This window comes from Lissotriton helveticus, chromosome 10 (genome assembly GCF_964261635.1).
Source record: "Lissotriton helveticus chromosome 10, aLisHel1.1, whole genome shotgun sequence".
Lineage (NCBI taxonomy): Eukaryota > Metazoa > Chordata > Amphibia > Caudata > Salamandridae > Lissotriton > Lissotriton helveticus.
The window spans coordinates 734414910-734433475 of record NC_136071.1 but is presented as its reverse complement, the minus strand read 5'-3'; the positions used below and the strand labels follow the sequence as shown (position 1 = coordinate 734433475).

The following is an 18566-nucleotide window of genomic DNA, read 5'->3' as shown; positions in this document are numbered from 1 at the left end:
TTACTGCATGTTCTTCAAGATGGTTTCAGCCGGTTTCCAATAGCCCTCAACAGAAGGTCTACACGGCTTTCATTAGGTCCTCTTGGTCCCTTTTTAAGACCCCTGCTGTCCTACCTTAATTCTGTAGGTTATTTTGGGAATTTCCCTTTTCATTCAGGGGATATGTAAAACACACTCCAGTGGTATTGGTTTTCATCAGTATGTATGCTCATAATGGCGTGGGAGTCAGTGCGGCTCCCTGTAGTCGCACGTGTTCAAGGTGAGACTCCTGCCTTTGCACTGCTCTCCTTGCGCTGCGTAGCTAGCTTTCCTGAAACCTGGGCGTAAAAGTATCACACACTGATACTAAAATACTTCACTTGACTGTGGATCGGGTCATAGACACGCTTTCTTGAACACTCGACCTCTGTCCTTGATGGGCAGACTGGCAGTGTCTAAAATGGTGGTGCTACTCCAATGTCTATATGTTACAGAACTTACCATGCTTGATCCTAAGTCCTACTTTAACCGACTACAGTCTGCTCTCCTCTCATTATTATGGGCTGGCCGATGCAGCAGTGTGGCCTTACGTACACTTTCCCTGAGATACGAGGAGGGTGGCTTGGAGGTGCCCAGAGTCAAGTTATATTATTAAGCAGCACACCTGCGGTGTGTGGTCAGGTGGTTTAACACTGGAGGTGACTAGGATCTGCGCTTACTAGCGGGTATGGTAACGGCGGAATAATTACCTGTGGCCCTGGTGGAGGGCTCGTGGTTTGGCAGGGACCTACCATACATAGTGCATCACACAGCACACATTTGGCAATAGCATGTGGAAACAATACTGAAACATGCTCCATTTCATCGTGAACTCCCCAAATGGATACTGGCTCCGGTCCGACAAATGATTTAGCATATGTCCTTTCCTGCGTGGCAGGTAGGCAAGTGTGAGACACTGGAAGACTACCCCGGCGAATTCTTCCTTATGAATAAGCCTGCAACGCGTTTACACTTGGGCAAGGACTCTAGTTACACTATGCTGGACTGGCTGACATTACCAGAGCAACTTGACCCACATATCTGGCTGTCCCGCAAACTACAGGTACTCTAGATATAATACTGCCCTATGGCACAGGTCGCCACTTACAGGTCAATGAGACAGGACCCGACTGGCCCATCGCCTAAAGCGCGGGCAGTGTGGGATACACACCTTGAGACCCCGCTAACGGATAGCGAATATACAAACGTAGCTGGGCTTAAACGTACAGTGTCATGTAATGCCCGGTTCAAATTGATTCTCTTTAATTTCCTTCATAGGTCCTATATGACAACAAAAATCCTACTTAGAGTAAATCCCCTCAGACCCGACGATTATCCACAATGTGGGGCACATGGTGCAGGTTTTATATATTTAGCTTGGTGGTGCCCTGCAGTGCGGAGTTACTGGATGCAGGTGGTGTCAGAGTTGCATAGGATCCACACATCCATATCAGTGACACCCCACTGTCCTGCTTATTGGGCCACGTTAAAAGGCCAAAGAAGAGAAAGAGAGCCTATAGATTTTTGCAATTGGCCTTGGTTCTCGCTCAGCGAAAAGTGGCCATTACTTGGTTGGGATGGCGTTCCCCCACAGTAGATTGTCGACGTGGAGATGTTTTAGAATGGGCCTTGGCTGAAGAGGTGTGCAAATGAAATTGAACAGGAGGGATACGTTGGCAGACGACTTGAGTGCTTGGAGAGAATTAAGTAGTGCGGTCACGTTGCCTGATGTGAACAGACACATTGGAAGCACATACTACGGACACTAGTATGGACGGGAGCAAAGGTGAATGATGCAGATTTGACAGTATGGTGGTTTACATATGTGATCGCAGCACAGTATGGTAGAGAGGAGCTGACGCGTTGGGGTGCCCACGCCTTGTTGAAAGTTAGAAATATCGATTCCTGAAAGAAAATGTCACCTTAGTACATTCCACCTGATCATTGCTATTCCATCATTGTAAAATGTAGTCAACTGGTTTATGAGAATAAAGGTTGGATAAAAAAAATATATATATTGTATGGAATTGTATTAATCCATTCTACTTTAAAGTATTTGCTTTTACGTGCTATTCAAGTATTTAGGAGCTTACATTCACAAATTTTTAATGTGTTTTATTGAGACAGGCTTACAAATACCTTCGTGAAGAAGTGAAAACATTTCAAGGGAAACCCATCAAGGTAAAACAGTTGTGGATATCAAACCCTGCTTTACTTTTTGTTTTATGAAAGTTCTAATATTTCTATACTGTGTTTGCTGCAGGCAAGGATAAAAGCAAAGGCAATAGCTATAAACACATTTTTGCCAAAGAATGGGTATAGACCGCTGGACGTGAACCTTTACTCTCAGCAGCGTTACACAACGTCATTTTATTTACCTCCAGTATACAGTCCACAACAGCAGTTTCCTCTGTACAGCCTAATTACCCCACAAACCTGGTCAACAGCACACAGTTATCTCGATCCTTCTTTGGTAAGTTTTGAACTTTTTAACTGTAGTTTCAATGTTTGTGAAGGAGTTTAACACTGGCATTCAACATGAAGTACCCTACCACTGATAGTCCTCCTTATATAGAGTTTTCAGGAGGACTACAGAGTGATGTCATAGCAGTTTGATTTGCAGTAGTGTGAAGTTAACAATCTATTAACTTATGTATTTTGGAACAGCTGGTTTGTATGCAATATTAACATTGTTTATATGTACAGCACACTTTCACACTTTGGTGCACATTGGCCCTGAATAACTGGTATTTGTTGTTACCAAATTCAATGGGACTTATTTTATTGCCCTGGGACGTATGAGATTTGAACCTGTGTTACCCTCCTGTCAATCTCCGAATTCTATAATTGAATGGGTTAGCCACTAAACCACCACACCCAGCTGTAAATCTGAATTACTTTTATTGTTCTGCACCTAAATGTGTTCGGTGTCTGTTTTGGTCCTTTGGTATAGAGTGCACTCCTTTAAAGACTTTTTATGGTAGATGACTTGTAGTAACCATCTTGGGAGTCATTAGACTTCTATCTGACTGATTGTTGGAGGCTGGCTTAGTATATGGTACACACTTATTTCAGTGAAGCACCTTGCACTAATCCAGACAACAGTGGTTTTAGTGGTCTTAGAAGCTCTGTAAGTGGTAGCTGTGGAGAGCAGCCTTCAGGCTTTGTCCAGAAGGAGTTTTACCAGATCTAATCATGTAGTATAGGTTAAACAAAAAAGAACCACACAGTGTAGTTATAAAAATTTCTCAATATTATACAACACTCACTAACACATTGGTATATCCGGAGGTATTAACACAGATACACAAAAATACTTCAATTGCAAGAGGTTAGTAAGCACTATATACAAAGATGTCCAGGGGTAAACCAAAACTTATACTAAGAAAGTGTATTCCGAACTGCAACCAAAGTCAGCATTTGGACCAGGAGAGCTGGGGGACACAAGGGACCACCCAAGGTAAATACCCACGAACCCCATGGAGTCTGTGTGCAGAGTGGAAAAACACCTGCTTACTCATCATCAAAATAACTAAGTTTTATTCGAGATCACAAAGTGAGTCATAAAAGCTACAAAATAAATCACTACAATAGTTTAAGAATGACCAAAAATACAAGTTAAAACATTTACACAAAATTCATCCTTATTTAAAAGTTTGAAATATTAACAAATGTAACATGGTATCACATTAATATAATTACAATTTACTACTGTTTTCTACGACTTATGACAGTCAACAAAAAAACGCGACATTACAAAGCACGTAAAAATGTCTGGTAGCATTTGCAAGCATGTATGGACGACCGTATCTGAAGCCCAGCTTTAATATCAAGGGTTTTATAAATTATCCAGTATTAGGGGTATCTTTCATAGATTCACATGCCTGAATCCTTCCCCGTCGTCGGGATGAGAGTCGACGGTACATAAATAAAGTAATGTCACAAAGACATATATACATAGTAATGGGCCAGAGGCCTCATTAGTAACATATCCATGTCCTGTTGTGAAAAGGACCAAACTTTGGCAAAGAGCCAATCAGCTATCACCACCCTCTGGAACCTTCTTGGAAGGAGCTCTAGTCCCTCAGATTTTCTACCGCACGTCATGCTAAGGGAGTCTCCACTGAGCTCTGCTCTGCTTTCCTTAGTTTCTGGATTTCCAGTACTTTTCTCTTCAGAAATTCTTCATTTGTGTGGGGTTTTCAGTTTGCTATGGCTGATACTCCTAAAAAAAGGACTTTTTAGGTCCTGTGCCTCATGTGGTAAAAAGAGACTTCATGTGGATGACCAGCACAAGGATTGTCTCTATTGCCTCTACCCAGACCACTCTTCAAAGGATTGCAAGGTATGCCGTACCTTTTCAACTAAGACCCTCAAGGACAGAGAGGGACGCCTTTTGATCTGGCTACAGAGACTGAAAGACAAAGACCAGGCAGTCTCTTCTGGTGAGAGTGAATGTTCCTTCAGGAGTTCACATTCCTCTCCTAAAAGACCTAGAGTGACATCCCCAGGTCCACTTCGGAGCCACCTCAAAAGAAGACGCATACAAAGGCTTCAGAGGTTCATTCTAAGGTCTTGCCTGTGAAGGTTTCTCCTCAGGACTCTGCTTCCACCTTCATGAAACCTTTCATCATTTCGTCAGCTTTGCCTGTGACTGCGTCGACGGCTACCATCTCTGCTTCTGTGGCGTCTTCTTCAATGTCCACGTCCACATCTACAACTTCCTCGTCGCCGACGGGTTGGTCCATTTCGTCGATAATTAAAATAAAGAAGTCGACGTCTGTTAAGTCGCCATCGACTAGCACATCCACGTTGACGAAGACTGCGTCATCGTCGTCGTCGAAAGCACCATCGTCGTGGACGAAGGCTCCATCGACGGCGAAACCATCACCGTCGACGAAGTCGTTGACGAAGCGATCGTCTACGAAGCGATCGACGACTAAGTCACCGTCGACGTCACAACTGTCGACACCATGCCGACGATACCATCTGGATCAGTAGTCGCCGTCCCGCCGTCGATGACCACCCCGTCGCCTGGTTCGATGATGACAACAGAACCTACCTTAAAAAGTGGGTATGTTCACCTAAAAATTACCAAACGCACGCTGACACCGGCTTCAACTTCTCCGAGCAGAGTCCAGGCTTTCCCACCTGCGCATCTCCTAGACGAGGATGACTCAGATGATGGCTCTATGTTCCGGACGGCTACTAGCCCATCTGAACTGAATGTAAAATACCACGAGAGCTCGGATTATGAGGAACAAGAACAGGAAGAGCAGGTATATTACCAGGAGGAATACCAGCCTCCTCCTTAGCCTATGGTTTGTCTGCCTGCGTCTATAGTCACTGACCTTCAGTTTTTGATTGCGGATTATAAACAGAGGTTCCCATCTTCGCCTACGCCTCCACCACCTCCAGTGGTTTCTCCTCCACCTAGGCCTCGGCCTTCGCCTCTAATACTTCAGCCTGACCCTGCTCCCTCACATCCTCCGCCATCCTCAGATGATGAAGAGGAGGAGCAACAAAATGAAGAAGGGGAACTACAAGACTCCCAATCGACACATGATGAACGGGACAATTGTCATTCCCTGTCCGGCATCTCCTGTGCCTACGCAAGCTGACTCTCCCCCTGAGGATATCAGGGGTTTCGATAATATTCTTGAAAGGGCAGCTTTGCGTTTTAAAATTCCTATGACCACTCATCCACAAGACTGTTTCCTTTATGATTTCAAGGAACCGTTCAAGAAGGCGGTCAGGTCCATCCCTATGATCGATTACATTACATAAGGACGGAAGAAGACTGGATAATATTGTTAAGCGTTTCTCTTCTATGTCCGCGTTAACAGTGCGCGCTTCCAACTCTTTGCCACTGTTAGGGCGTTATAACCGTCAAATGTGGGCTGATATTGCCCCATATTTGGGATCCTTACCAGAACAGGAAAAGGAGGAGGCTAGGAAGAGGAGGGTGAACGCTCAGCCTCAGAAATCATCGATTGTGCGATGGATATCGCATCGTCGGTTTTTCGCCAACTGGCTGGGGCTACAGTGTTGCGACACCAGGTTTGGCTGAAAGCTACTGCTTTCCGTCCGGAAGTGCAAACTAAGGTGCTTGACATGCCTTACGACGGCCCACTTCTTTTCGGCGCTCACATCAATGAGGCGCTTCAAGGAATTAAAAAAGATACCGATACGGCGAGGGAATTGGGTACCCTCCAGTTTAAGAGTCCTTCTTTTCGTGGCTCAAGAGGGAGAGGACAATCTTCTACGAGAGGAGATTTTCAAGGTTACCGTTCCTCTTACTCCTCAAATCAGCAGTATCGGCCGCAATACCAACAGCGATAGCAGCAGCAACAGTCGTCCTACACGAAGTCTTCCTTTCATGGTAAAGGAGGAAGACAGAAGGACACACCCAGAAGAAAATGACTTCTCTCTGCCACAGGTCTCCACTTCTTCTCTGACATGCAGGATTAGAGGAAGAATCTCGTCTTTCCTGCAGGATTGGAAAAAGATAACTACGGATCGATGGGTCCTTCAACTAGTTCAGTTAGGACACTCTCTGGAGTTCATAGAAACTCCGCCTCAGACCCCTCCTCGTCTAATGCTCCACAAAAACTTACATCTTCTGCTTTTGGAACTCTCACTAATGCTCCGGAAAGATGCTATAGAACGAGTCCCTCTTGGTTAGCGGGGCAAGGGGTTCTATTACCGATTTTTCTTGATTCGAAAGAAGGAGAAAAAATGGAGACCTATATTGGATTTAAGAAACCTAAAAAAGTATCTAAAAAAACAATCATTTCGCATGGTGTCCATTCAGGAGGTGCTACAACTCCTCAATGCGAACAACTTTATGGTGTCTCTAGACCTTGAAGACGCTTATTTTCATGTGCCTATCCACCGGAATCACAAAAAAAAACCTCAGGTTCGCTGTGGCGGGCAGACACTACCAGTTTCGGGTGTTGCCCTTGGGCCTGAAATCAGCGCCACGCATTTTCACAAACTGCCTGTCGCCAGTGGCTGCGTACCTCCGGCAGCAACATCACCAAGTCTTCCCATACTTGGACGACTGGCTCGTCAAGGCGCCTTCTTTTGCAGGCGTGACCAAGTCCTCCAACGCCTGTCTTCAACTTTTCGACGACTTGGGCCTCACTCTCAATGGAGACAAATCCGTCCTTCAACCTCCCAGCGTCTCACTTTCCTGGGCGCTGTCCTCGATACGGCCCAGAAGAAAGCATTTCCATCGCAGGAGCGTCAAACCAAGCTGACATCCTTAGCGGCCCGTATACAATCCAGAAGATCCCTCATGGTGCGCCTTTACATGTCTCTGATTGGGATGATGTCTTCTTGCATCCTGTTAGTTCCGCACTATCGCCTTCACATGCGCCCTCTTCAGGAAGCACTGTCATCTCAATGGATCCAGTGTACGGGATAGTTTGACATTGTCATCAGTGTGACTCCTTCCATGGTGAAAGCTCTACAGTGGTGGATTCACCTGCAGAACCTTTTTCAAGGCTTGCCTTTCTTGCTTCCAGTTTCTCCGCATATCGTAACAGATGCGTCCCTGGAAGGCCGGGGAGCGTTCCTCCAAGAACTAAAAATCAGCGGACGGTGGTCCCCTTCCGAGCGCCAACTGAACATAAACCTCCTCAAGTTGCGAGCAGTTTACCTGGCTTTTCGATCATTTATTTCTCGGATCAGAAATTCCCCAGTGATTGTGCGCATGGACAATACCATGACAATGCACATTATAAACAAACAAGGGGAGGGACCGTTCTCTGACGTTGTCTCACGAACATCAGAAAATCTGGAATTGGTTGCTTCTTCACAACATTTCCCTTCGTGCAGAATACGTCCCTGGAATGGACAATGTCCTCGCAGACTCACTGAGCAGACAGCGCTCCGTGTGCCACGAGTGGGAATTGGATCAGCAGCTTCTCAGTCACATCTTCTCCCAATGGGGCATGACTCACCCGGACCTTTTCGCAACCAGACAGAACGCCAAATGCCAACTGCAAGCTGGCGTCCCCAGAAGGGGTCTCTATCGAATGCATTTTCTGAAGGCGGAACATTGCACCCTTACCTTGATAGCTCCAGCTTGGCCGCGCCAGCACTGGTTTACGGAGCTTCATCTCCTATCGCTGGAACCGCTGATCCCATTGAAGCCGTTCCCCTCTCTCCTCACAATGAACCAACGGCAAGTCCAGCATCCGGATCCAGCATCTCTCAAATTATCGGCTTGGCTCCTGAGTTCAGAGAATTCCAAAACTTAGACATCCCACCAGATTGTAGAGCTGTTTAAGCCCGAGCTCGAGCTGACAGTACCAACAAAACATATTCCCTGAAATTGAAGAGATTCTACATCTGGTGCAAAGCAAAGAAGGTGCATCCTCTTTCTTAGTCTCCTGCACAGATTTTGCCTTACCTTCTACGCTTGGCAAACTCGGGTCTGGCTCATACTTCGATAAAAGTTCACCTGGCCGCAATATCTTGCTTCAGACGTTCCTCTGCAGGTCCTTCCCTCTGGTCCAGTAGACTCGTAAAACAGTTTCTTAAAGGCTTGTTCAGAACGTTTCCTCCGGTTAAGACTTTACCCACCTACCTGGCAGCTTAACATTGTGCTTGCTCAACCGATGAAACATCCCTCTGAGCCGATTTGCAAAGGAGATATTAAATATCTCTCCTGGAAAACTGCACTTCTACTGGCTCTTACTGCGACAGGAAGAGTGAGTGAACTCCAAGCGTTCTCAATTCAAGACCCTTTCCTACAATTCACACACGACAGAGTGATTCTAAGGACTAATCCTAAATTTATTCCTAAGGTTCCATCTACCTTTCATCTTAATGAGCCTATAGTCCTGCGCTCTTTCTCTCCGAATCCACAATCGGCAGCAGAGAGATCTTTCCACTCCCTTGATCTCAAACGCTATATTAAATTCTACATTCACAGAACAAGGACATTCCGAAAATCTTACCAACTCTTCGTTGTGTTTAGTAGACCTAGGAAAGGTCTTCCCTTGACTAAGCAGAGTATTTCACGCTGGATCTCGGCGGCTATTACCTTCTGTCATCAGCAGGCAGGATATCCTCTGCATTCCAAGGTTCGTGCTCATTCCACTAGAGCAGTCTCAACCTCCATGTCGCTCTTTGCTGGAGTACCAATTACTGACATCTGCAGAGCGGCGACATGGAAGACGCCGCATACGTTCACCAGGCACTACTGCTTGGATACTGAACTTATGAAAGATGCAGCAGTGGGACAAGCTGTGCTCCGTCATCTATTTCACTAGAGGTGAGCCTTCTCTTTCATCCCACCTTCCTACTGTATGCTTGCACATTTCTCTCTGATATTGCATTTTGGTACCATTTGTATTTCAAGTCAAAACCACTTTAATCGATTAATTAAAATCATAAAAGGTACATTCCAATCACAAAATTCATACATTACAATTCAATTGATATCGAGGGGACAATTACATTTCGTAGAACAGGACTATGAATTTAAAATTTAAAAGAAGCATTATAATGCAATACAGATTAAAAACAATTGTATTAGATAAAACTTGTGGGGAGGAAAATTTGTAAGGGAGACCAATGCTCAGCAGACTACATTTTTTAAACATCCCTGATTCTTAAGACGTACAGCTGCTACAAAGTAGCTCGCAATATTAAAAACAATCCAAGGAGTTTCCAATAGTTGTAAATAAAGCAAAGCAGGCTTAGCCTGGACAAACCCTGTTCCCTTAAACAGTGGTAAAATAAATTTCGATCTAATTTCATAAAAATGACCACAGAAAAGGGTAAAGTGCATTGTGTCTTGGATAGAACTGTCATCACAATTGCAAAGGGCTATATCAGCAGGGTTACTCCAACCTTCATACGTGCCCAATACAAAATGTATTAAATTAAAACGAAATTTCGTTAACAGCCTGCGATGAAAAGGTCTTGTAACTAGCTGCAAATAAGGCTCAATCTGAGGTGTTGTATATAGCATAAAATAGGCCCTCACCATAGGTTTTTTTATTCCATAACCTCCCTTTCCATACATCTTAACTCCAGATAGTGTTTCTTTACCCATGGGATATCCCCCTTAACAATAGCATCAGGATTTTCAAATAGCTCTGGTCTCCCAAGTTTCTGCAGCTCTTTGTTTACATAAGATAGCCACTTTATTTCTTTTACTTTTTCTAGCCTAAGGCAATCTTTTAAGATCAGCTGATTTAGGAGTAAATCTGGATTAAGCCAGACTATCAGCCAGCAAATGAGGGGCCACACTTATCTGATCTGACACAAACCCCATCCCTAGTGCCTGATGGGTAGCAAAGGTAGATGAGGACTGAGGATTGCTAACCGGGTACGGAAGAATTAATTTTCAACCCTTTGAAGATCTTCTCCCTGTTTATACCCCAGAGGGCTGAACCATACAGTGCTGTGGCCAAACATTTCGCCTTGTAAATTGAAAGTACAGCTTCAACAGGCCCCTCCCCCCCCCCCCCCCCCCCCTATTCGTTGTGCGAAGCTTTGGACTGCAAGCGTTGCTCTGGTTAACGTGGCTTTTTTAACTATGAGCTGGGCGTTCATTGAACAATACTCCCAGATAGGTGAAGGCCTTTACCCTTCCACCTCCTTACAGTAGAAAGATCTTAACTTTTTTCTACCTGCACCCATAGCCATTGTGTGTGATTTGGCACTATTTACAACCAGATCCATGGAGTCCATAAAGTCCCCAAATGCAGTCAATAACCTTTTGTAGGGCCAACGGGGTGCGGGCAATCAGTACCGCGTCGTCCGCGTATAGGAGAACCGGGATGGAACTGTCTCCTATACGTGGAACGTCCGGGGTAACTGTTTCCAGATGTTTGTCTAAAGCATTCACATATAAAGTGAATAGGAGAGTGGCCAGAATACAGCCTTGTCTGACCCCTCTACCAGATTTAAAAGATCGAGTGCAAGCTCCCTCCTGGGACATCCTTACCGACGCCCTTAGGTCCCTATGTAGGGCTGCCAAAAAATGGACCAAACAAGGGTGAAAACCCTTTGTATTTCACATTTGATATGTTATTATCTGGTGAGATTTTATGTTGTACCATTCGAAATGTGCTCGTCATTGCTTGCTACTCTGATTCAGGCATGTGAATCTATGAAAGATACCCCTAATACTGGATAAGGAATGTGTTACTTACCTGTAACTGCAGTTATCCAGTATTGGTATCTTTCATAGATTCACATGCAACCCACCCGCCTCCCCTGGAAGGGCTCATTTTAGGTCTCTCAGTGATATGCCTACTTAGCACTGTGCTTACGAAAATCTGAGGGACTAGAGCTCCTTCCAGGAAGGTTCCAGAGGGTGGTGATAGCTGATTGGCTCTTTGCCAAAGTTTGGTTCTTTTCACAAAAGGACATGGATATGTTACTAATGAGAGGCCTCTGGCCCATTACTATGTATATATGTCTTTGTGGGATTACTTTATTTATGTACCGGGGACTCCCATCCTGACTACGGGGAATTATTCAGGCATGTGAATCTATGAAAGATACCAATACTGGATAACTGCAGTTACAGGTATGTAACGCATTCCTTTCTGTCTCAGACATGAGAAGTGTTTACAAAAGAATGCGGTGTTCATAGTATTCTGAGGTGAAATATTGTCACACGTACAGTACCCCAGATCGGCTGACCAATTATTAGCAATGGAAAAACTAATTAAATGATGAAAAATATCCAGCCGAAAACGTGTGAGCACAAACCGATGACGAGAATTGTAGATGTTAACTAAGTATGGTTGCATGTAAGCACTAGTCAGAATCAGTTGGTTCCTCAACACCATGGGTTTACAGATTTCAGATGCTAATCTAATTTCTTCTAAAAGAGATGCATTTGAGCTTCAAGATTTTCCTCTGAACCGTGGCCAAACTCTCTAGGAGAGTAAAATATTCGGAATGACCAAGGTTTATCAAAAAATTCTGAACATACTTGAGCCATGGGATTTTAAAAACCTTCGGGGATTTTTGGCAGTCTGCGATTATCGCTCGATTTAAAACGGTGTGTTCAGATGACCATATTTTGTGCCATAGTAGCACGGGTTGGATCCTAATTAAGTCTGCTAAGTGGGTGGCACCCAATTCAGAGTGGCATACAGACGTTGAGCTACTTTTCGGGAGTGCAAGGAGAGACCTGAAAAAAACGTTTTCTTCAAGCTGCAGTATGTCTATTTATCCATGACCCCAAAGCTCAGCCCCGTACATAGCTGACGATCTGCACTTTGCGTTATAAATAGTCATCATCTCCTTTGGGTGTTCAAAACCACACTGACTTGCGAAACTCGATAGGGCCGTTTTTGTTCTCATAAAATGTTGTCGCCTTGATTTAATAGCCCCTTGAAAATGCCCTGATTGATTAAAAACAATGCCCAACTAGAAAAAAGAATCTGTAAACTGGATGATTGAGCCCTCAATAATAATGTCACAACAGCGGGTAGCCTTCTTCCCAATCTTCATTGTGAAGGTTTTACTTATGTCTAATTTTTAACCCCAAATTAGACATATACTTAGCAAATTCATCCACCAGGCGCTGCAGAGGAATGGGAGTGCAGGCCATAAACACCACGTCATCAGCATAAAATAGTACTGGAATAGGCCTTTGTCCCACCTGCGGGAGGTCTACGCATTTGTTTCCAGTATATCTCATATGCTGTTTATATAGAGGTTAAATAGGAAGGGGGCCATTACGCATCCCTGCCGCACCCCTCTTCCTTTATTAGATGACTCGGTACAGGTACCATCAAGACCGTACCGTAGTCTGCCTCTACCATACCTTGTAATAAGTTCACAATTTTAACGTCCACGACCCATATCAGTCATTATTGCCCATAACTTATCGTGAGCTACCAAATCAAAAGCTGAAGACAAATCAATAAAGACCAAAAAAAGATTTCCTCCTTTCATGTGTACATACTTGCCAATTAACAAGTCTAGGTTTACAGCCTGCTCTACAGTACCCAACCCTGCCCTGAACCCATACTGTAGGTCTGAAAGGATGTTATTAGATTCTGCCCATTCCTGTAAGCGTTCCAAAAGCATGCGACCAGCAACCTTAACCAGGCAATCCAAAAGGGAAATTGGCCTGTATTGCGCTGGGTTGTTACGGTCTCCCTTCTTGAAAATAAGGACGATAAGTTACTCAGGCCAGGTGGTTAAAAAACCCTGGCTTTGGCAGGCTTGAAGAAGCAAAGTGATGATAGGACCCCATAGCTCGATGTTAGATTTAAAAAGGTTGATAGGAATCCCGTCGGGCCCTGGGCCCCCCCCCCCTCCCCCCTTGCTTTCTTTCAGCGCCAATCTAACTTCGTCCAGGGTAAAGTCTGGATAGTTACTCATTTAAAGGGCCAATATTTTTGGAAGTATTAGCAAAAGATAAAACTCCATTATGTGGCAAGGCACTAGCAATAGGGACAGCCAGATCTTCCTTAGGGGAATATAGTTGCGAAAAATGAGCTATCCAAACATCCTCAGAGATTGCTATCTCGGCGCGTGGAGAATCTAAAACGTAATGGGAATGTGAATTAATGACACGTCAAAAGGAGGTATTATCTTTAGATAGACTGGCCTCTCCAGTAGCTTGTTCCAGGTCTCCTCTTTCAAAGCTCTTTTCCGTTGATTAATGGCCGCTTTATAGGCCAATCTACAGTCCCGGACTTTCCCTACATATTTAGGTTGTTCTGCTAATGCCAATTTCAAATTTTTGTGGGCTTTAGTACTTGTAGAATCAAACCACCCACACTCCTGCCTTTCGTATTTTCTGTTTTGCTAAAAGGCCCTCACCCACCCCCTTTTTCTAATTGATTAAATGCCAGGATGAATTTATGTGCCTCTGAGGTTTCATCTAGGCACACTTAAAAAAAAAACCCTCTCCTTTTGTACCAATTTTACAAGGAAGTTTGAAGGATCCACAAGGGACCACTTTAACGCGTATCCATTGCTGCGCGAGATCAGTTTCCTCTTGTACCAGGGCTTTAGATTTACCACAACCTTGCACAGAAAAATCAAGCTTCAACGTGACACTTTGGGGAGAATGATCACGAAGTGCAATATCATGGACAATAAACTCCAGGACCAATGTTGAATGGCGCTGGGGAAACAGTAAAAAATATATCACACTATAATCTCCCCTGCCGCTGTATGTACACCTCACTGTGGTTGGCAAAACAGCTAATTCGTTACAAAACCCTAAGTTGTCATTAAAAATTATCTCATTCAAAAAATCACCATACAGTGAATGAATAAAATGGGTCGTGTCGCAAAAATCAGGGTGTTATACCACATGCCTTACTTGTGGTCACAGTACATATACGTATATTAAAATCTCCGCCCCATAAAATGATGGGATCACGAGAATTACTGTCAAAAACCTTCTCTAGGTCTTGCTCTAATGATTGTAGGACTGTTGTGATTTCTGATAAGCCTGCATTATTATAGAAATAAACAATAATTAAAGTAACGTTGGCAGAAGTCTCCAAAGAGAGAATTTGATCAAAAAAAGTTCTAGTAACAATCACTTCAGAGCTTAAGGGGGCTAGCATATTGGGTACATAAATACACAACCCTCCTTTAGAGCGCCCATGATTGGACTCTATAGCTGGGCTGTGGAAAGTTTTAAAACCATTTATGTGAACGAGCTCAACAGCCCAGGTCTCCTGAAGACAAAGAATATTACATTTAGAAATTAATTCAACCCATTCGTTAATGGTGTGTTTGTGTCGTAAACCGGCTACATTCCAATAAAGTACTTTAAGGAATGTGGGGAAGGTACCAGGCCCAAATTCTGTTAACAGAGCCATTGGATGTCCCACAAAACCACCCTCCAAGTTGACTGAATGCACCAAGTCCTCGTCTAGATCCAGCAATAACCCCTTCTCATCCGATGTAACGACCCCAGTGCCAGACTGATTCTTCCCATTGAATTCCACAGGTTTCATTAGTCAATCCACACCATTTAGAGTGGAGAGACACTCAAACCTGTTCCGGGTTTTCAACTGGATATAGGTTCTTTGGCCGGAACCCCTGATGTGCTTATTCTGCTGCATAAGGCAGCTGTTCTACACGAGCTGCGGGTTGATAGAAAAAACCAAGGGGCAAAACCAATATCTGCTTCGGTGCAAGGGAGGGGAGACTACCACTCTCAAGGATAAGACTCACCAAGTTGGGGGAAGTAAAGGAAAGCACAACACAATCACCTTCTAACATTTTACTACCTGTACCCACCCAACTTGCTCTCCTAATCATTTTTAGATCGGCAAAAAGTGCCCCCCCACCCCCCGCAAGCCCTACCCTTGCATTGAGCCAGTTTAAAGATTTATTGCTGAGGGATTCCCATGACTCATATGCAGAGTTAGTGAGAACTGGTACATTTGCAAGAATTACTACTTAAGGGGTGGCAGCAGGTGGAAGCTCTAGACAGTTTAATTTTGTTACTGGATAATTGCGCCCGTCAGCCACAGTAATTGGATGAGTACGAGTAAAAATATGTGAAGGAACAAATGGAGTAGGATAACCACTATTCAACCCAGGTCGAGAAGAGGAGGGTTGAAGGGACGAAGGGGGGGTCGCCCTGGGTCACATTAGTAGTTAAATCTGTCTTTGTCTAATCCCTCAAACCACCATCCCTTGTGTGATACGATTGAATAATAGGTTGAGGGTTAATACAAGCAACAGGTTGCACACTGACACTGTTACCATTACTCTGTAAGGGATGCTGGTAATTAGCCGGCATATGCTGGTTAATTGGCCATAAATCTAATTTGGAGTGGATGCTCTTCTCTATCCCCTTTAATTGCTCCGTGATTGAACTAAAAGCAGCCCTTACTGATTCTGTTAACGAATGAATTGAGGCAACCAAAGCAGCATAATTTACATTCTACTGTGCTCCTCCAGTTTCTTGTAATTTTTTCAGAGGGTTGCTTGTGAGTATTCTTGGAGTGTTGACTACTTCCGGCAGCTTTTCCCAGGCTTTCGCTAGATTGGGATAGAGGTGCTAATGGTACAATGGATGGGGTTTTGAACCGTTTGCTTGGGGGTTGGATGGTGGGCTGAATAGCTTGGGTAACAGTACTGGACAATTTTTCAGGGTCCTCTCTTCCTTCCCTCTGCCCAGTCGCTTGTATGCTATCGACACCATCGGCACTGGAGCTAATGGTAGGACGTTCACTAGTAATTGAGGCTGTGCCAGAAGGAGTTGAACCTGAAGCGTTACTAGAACAACAAGATAAGGATTCCTCCACGCTTAAAATTTGTTTTTCCAACACCCCCATAGCTCCTGTGATGTAATTCAGGATTGAAGAGGGAGAGTGTGCATGATTCTTAGGTTTAGCAGCCCCACTAGGGTGTTTCCTTTTACCCATATTGAAGGTACAAAACAGCACTTAATTAAACTGTGAAACAATATTTGCTTGGCTACGCAAACAGTCAGTAAAAAATGGAAAAATAATAACACGCCCAATAAGTCTTAAATAGTTCTGCTTAAGATGGAGCAGCCAAGTGGCACTTACTTTAGCACCCAGTTCAACTGAGTCACTTCCGCTCCTCAATTCGAGTCACAAAGAATGGAACCGGGGGGGGGGGGGGTGGCCCTGCCCTGCCCTGCCCTGCCCTGCCTCTTCATGTTGCTGACGGGTGCGGGCCTGGCCTGGCCTTGGCCCCCAGCAATGTTTGTAGTCCCGGTGGCAGCTGGGGCTGCTCCTCTCGCGAGACAGCGCTGCCCTCTGGATGTTGCAGCTGCTTACTCAATAGAAGACAACAGGAAAGTCGCAGTTGCAGTTTGGTGAAGGACGCATCCCAGTGGACCCTAAAGAAACCCCATGGATGACAAAAGTTTGGAGAGTCAGCCCACCCGTGGGTACCCCAGGAACCAGGATACCTACAACAGGGAAGCCGGGTGCATAGGTGCGAAGTGACTTCGAAACTGCCGTAGACCGCAGTGGAGGGCTTCAGAAAAAATGCCACTGCCGAAGACTGTCCAAGAGTACGATCAAATCCAAGGGTGAATTCTTGAAGAGGAGAATCTGCAGGCAGAGGGGACAGAGTCTGGTGATCAGGAGGCACAGAAGAGCAATACCCACCAATAATGGGAGATGCATGAGTGATGGCGGTGATCTTGTGTCTGCTCTTGTGAGGACCAGGAGGCACTGAGGAAGACCAGGAGCCGTTCACAAGCTGTTCCTCCTCGGAAGTCAAGAACCAGGAGGTCGATGTCCGACAGGAGCACCAACAAGCCTTCTCAGCAGCAACAGACGTGGAAAATGATGAAGGAGCAACATTGGGACCAGCAAGGTCCTACGGAGTCACCAAGTGAAGGAGAGTCCGAGCAGGCCCTGAGCAAGCAGGGGAACCCACTGAAGCAGGAGAAGACCCTCTGGAGTATTCAAAGGCCGAAGGCACAGGAGTCGCAAGAGGACCTCTAGCAGCTCACCAAAGATGAAGGCCCACGATGCAGTAGATGAGGTGAGGACGAAGATCTTGGCAGGGCGAGATGCTGGATCTTCTTGTAGCCTGAATATCTCTTGAGTGCAGAGCCAACAAGCCTTGGCAACATCAAGCTGACGTGGTGCACAGGGGTACGGTCTCAGCAGTTCAGACAAAGGATACTGGCCTCATAACTGCAGAGAGGACAGGTCAGGCCTCGAGGGAGTTGCAGAACCACCACCTGTGTTGCTGAGCCTTTCGAAGTCCATGGGACGTCAGGAGCAACAGACTGGTCAGCTCCGTTGCGGTGCCTGCAGATGCAGGGAAGTGACTGCTTTACTCCAAGGCAAATTACTTCAGGTGTCCTTGATGCCCACAGGTCTGTTGAAGATTCTGGAAGAAGCGAAGATGATGAAGAAGACTTGCAGAGCAGCGAGACCAGGAGCAGCAGGAGTAATTTTTTATGCCCTCTCGGTTACAGGTGAAGTCCAGCGAAGTTCAAGTGTCCAGCCGGTCGAAGAGGGACATGGTTTCAGGCTTGAGTCTTGTTGCAAGACGAATCTGAGGACCCACCCACATGTAAGCTCTTTTATACCCTAAGAAAGCGGTTTGGACGTTCTGGGTCCCTCCCAGAGGAGGGGCTGGACAGAGTGTGTGGAGGGGGGGCTCTCCCTTGTCCTTTGTCCAGTTTCATGGCAAGGGCTCCCAGAACTGGTTCTAACTAGAGTATGCAAAGAGGGAACCAAATGTCCACTTCAAAGCTGTCTGGTTGGTGCTGAGAAGCACCCCCACCCCAGCCCAATACACTGTCATGTCTGGGAGGTGGTCACACCTCCCTGTGACAGGAAACCTATTGTTCTACCCTCCCCTGCTTGAGCTCAGCTCCGCAGCAGGAGGGCAGAATCATGCCTGGGGCCTGCAGCATCACTAGTTTGCTCTCAGACCCTGGAATGCTGTTAACAGGAGTACGGGGGGCTTCCAGGAGGAGGCCCCCAATGCATGGAATCATACCTCCAACACCGGCAACTGTGTTGCGGTATGATTTCAACGTTTGATACCAAATATGCGCAGGTTCCGCACAGCCACTATATAGTTAG

General features: G+C 45.3%; 1 protein-coding gene across 4 annotated transcripts in view; it reads left to right on the top strand.

The window, feature by feature from the left end:
* LARP4B (La ribonucleoprotein 4B) overlaps positions 1 to 18566 on the top strand; it is a 639242-nt gene that overhangs the window by 239177 nt on the left and 381499 nt on the right. For all 4 annotated transcript variants that reach the window (XM_078663295.1, XM_078663296.1, XM_078663294.1 and 1 more), the window contains 2 exons: positions 2146 to 2199; positions 2282 to 2491. In XM_078663295.1, coding sequence (XP_078519421.1) covers positions 2146 to 2199; positions 2282 to 2491 — 264 coding nt within the window. The remainder of the gene's footprint in view (positions 1 to 2145; positions 2200 to 2281; positions 2492 to 18566) is intronic.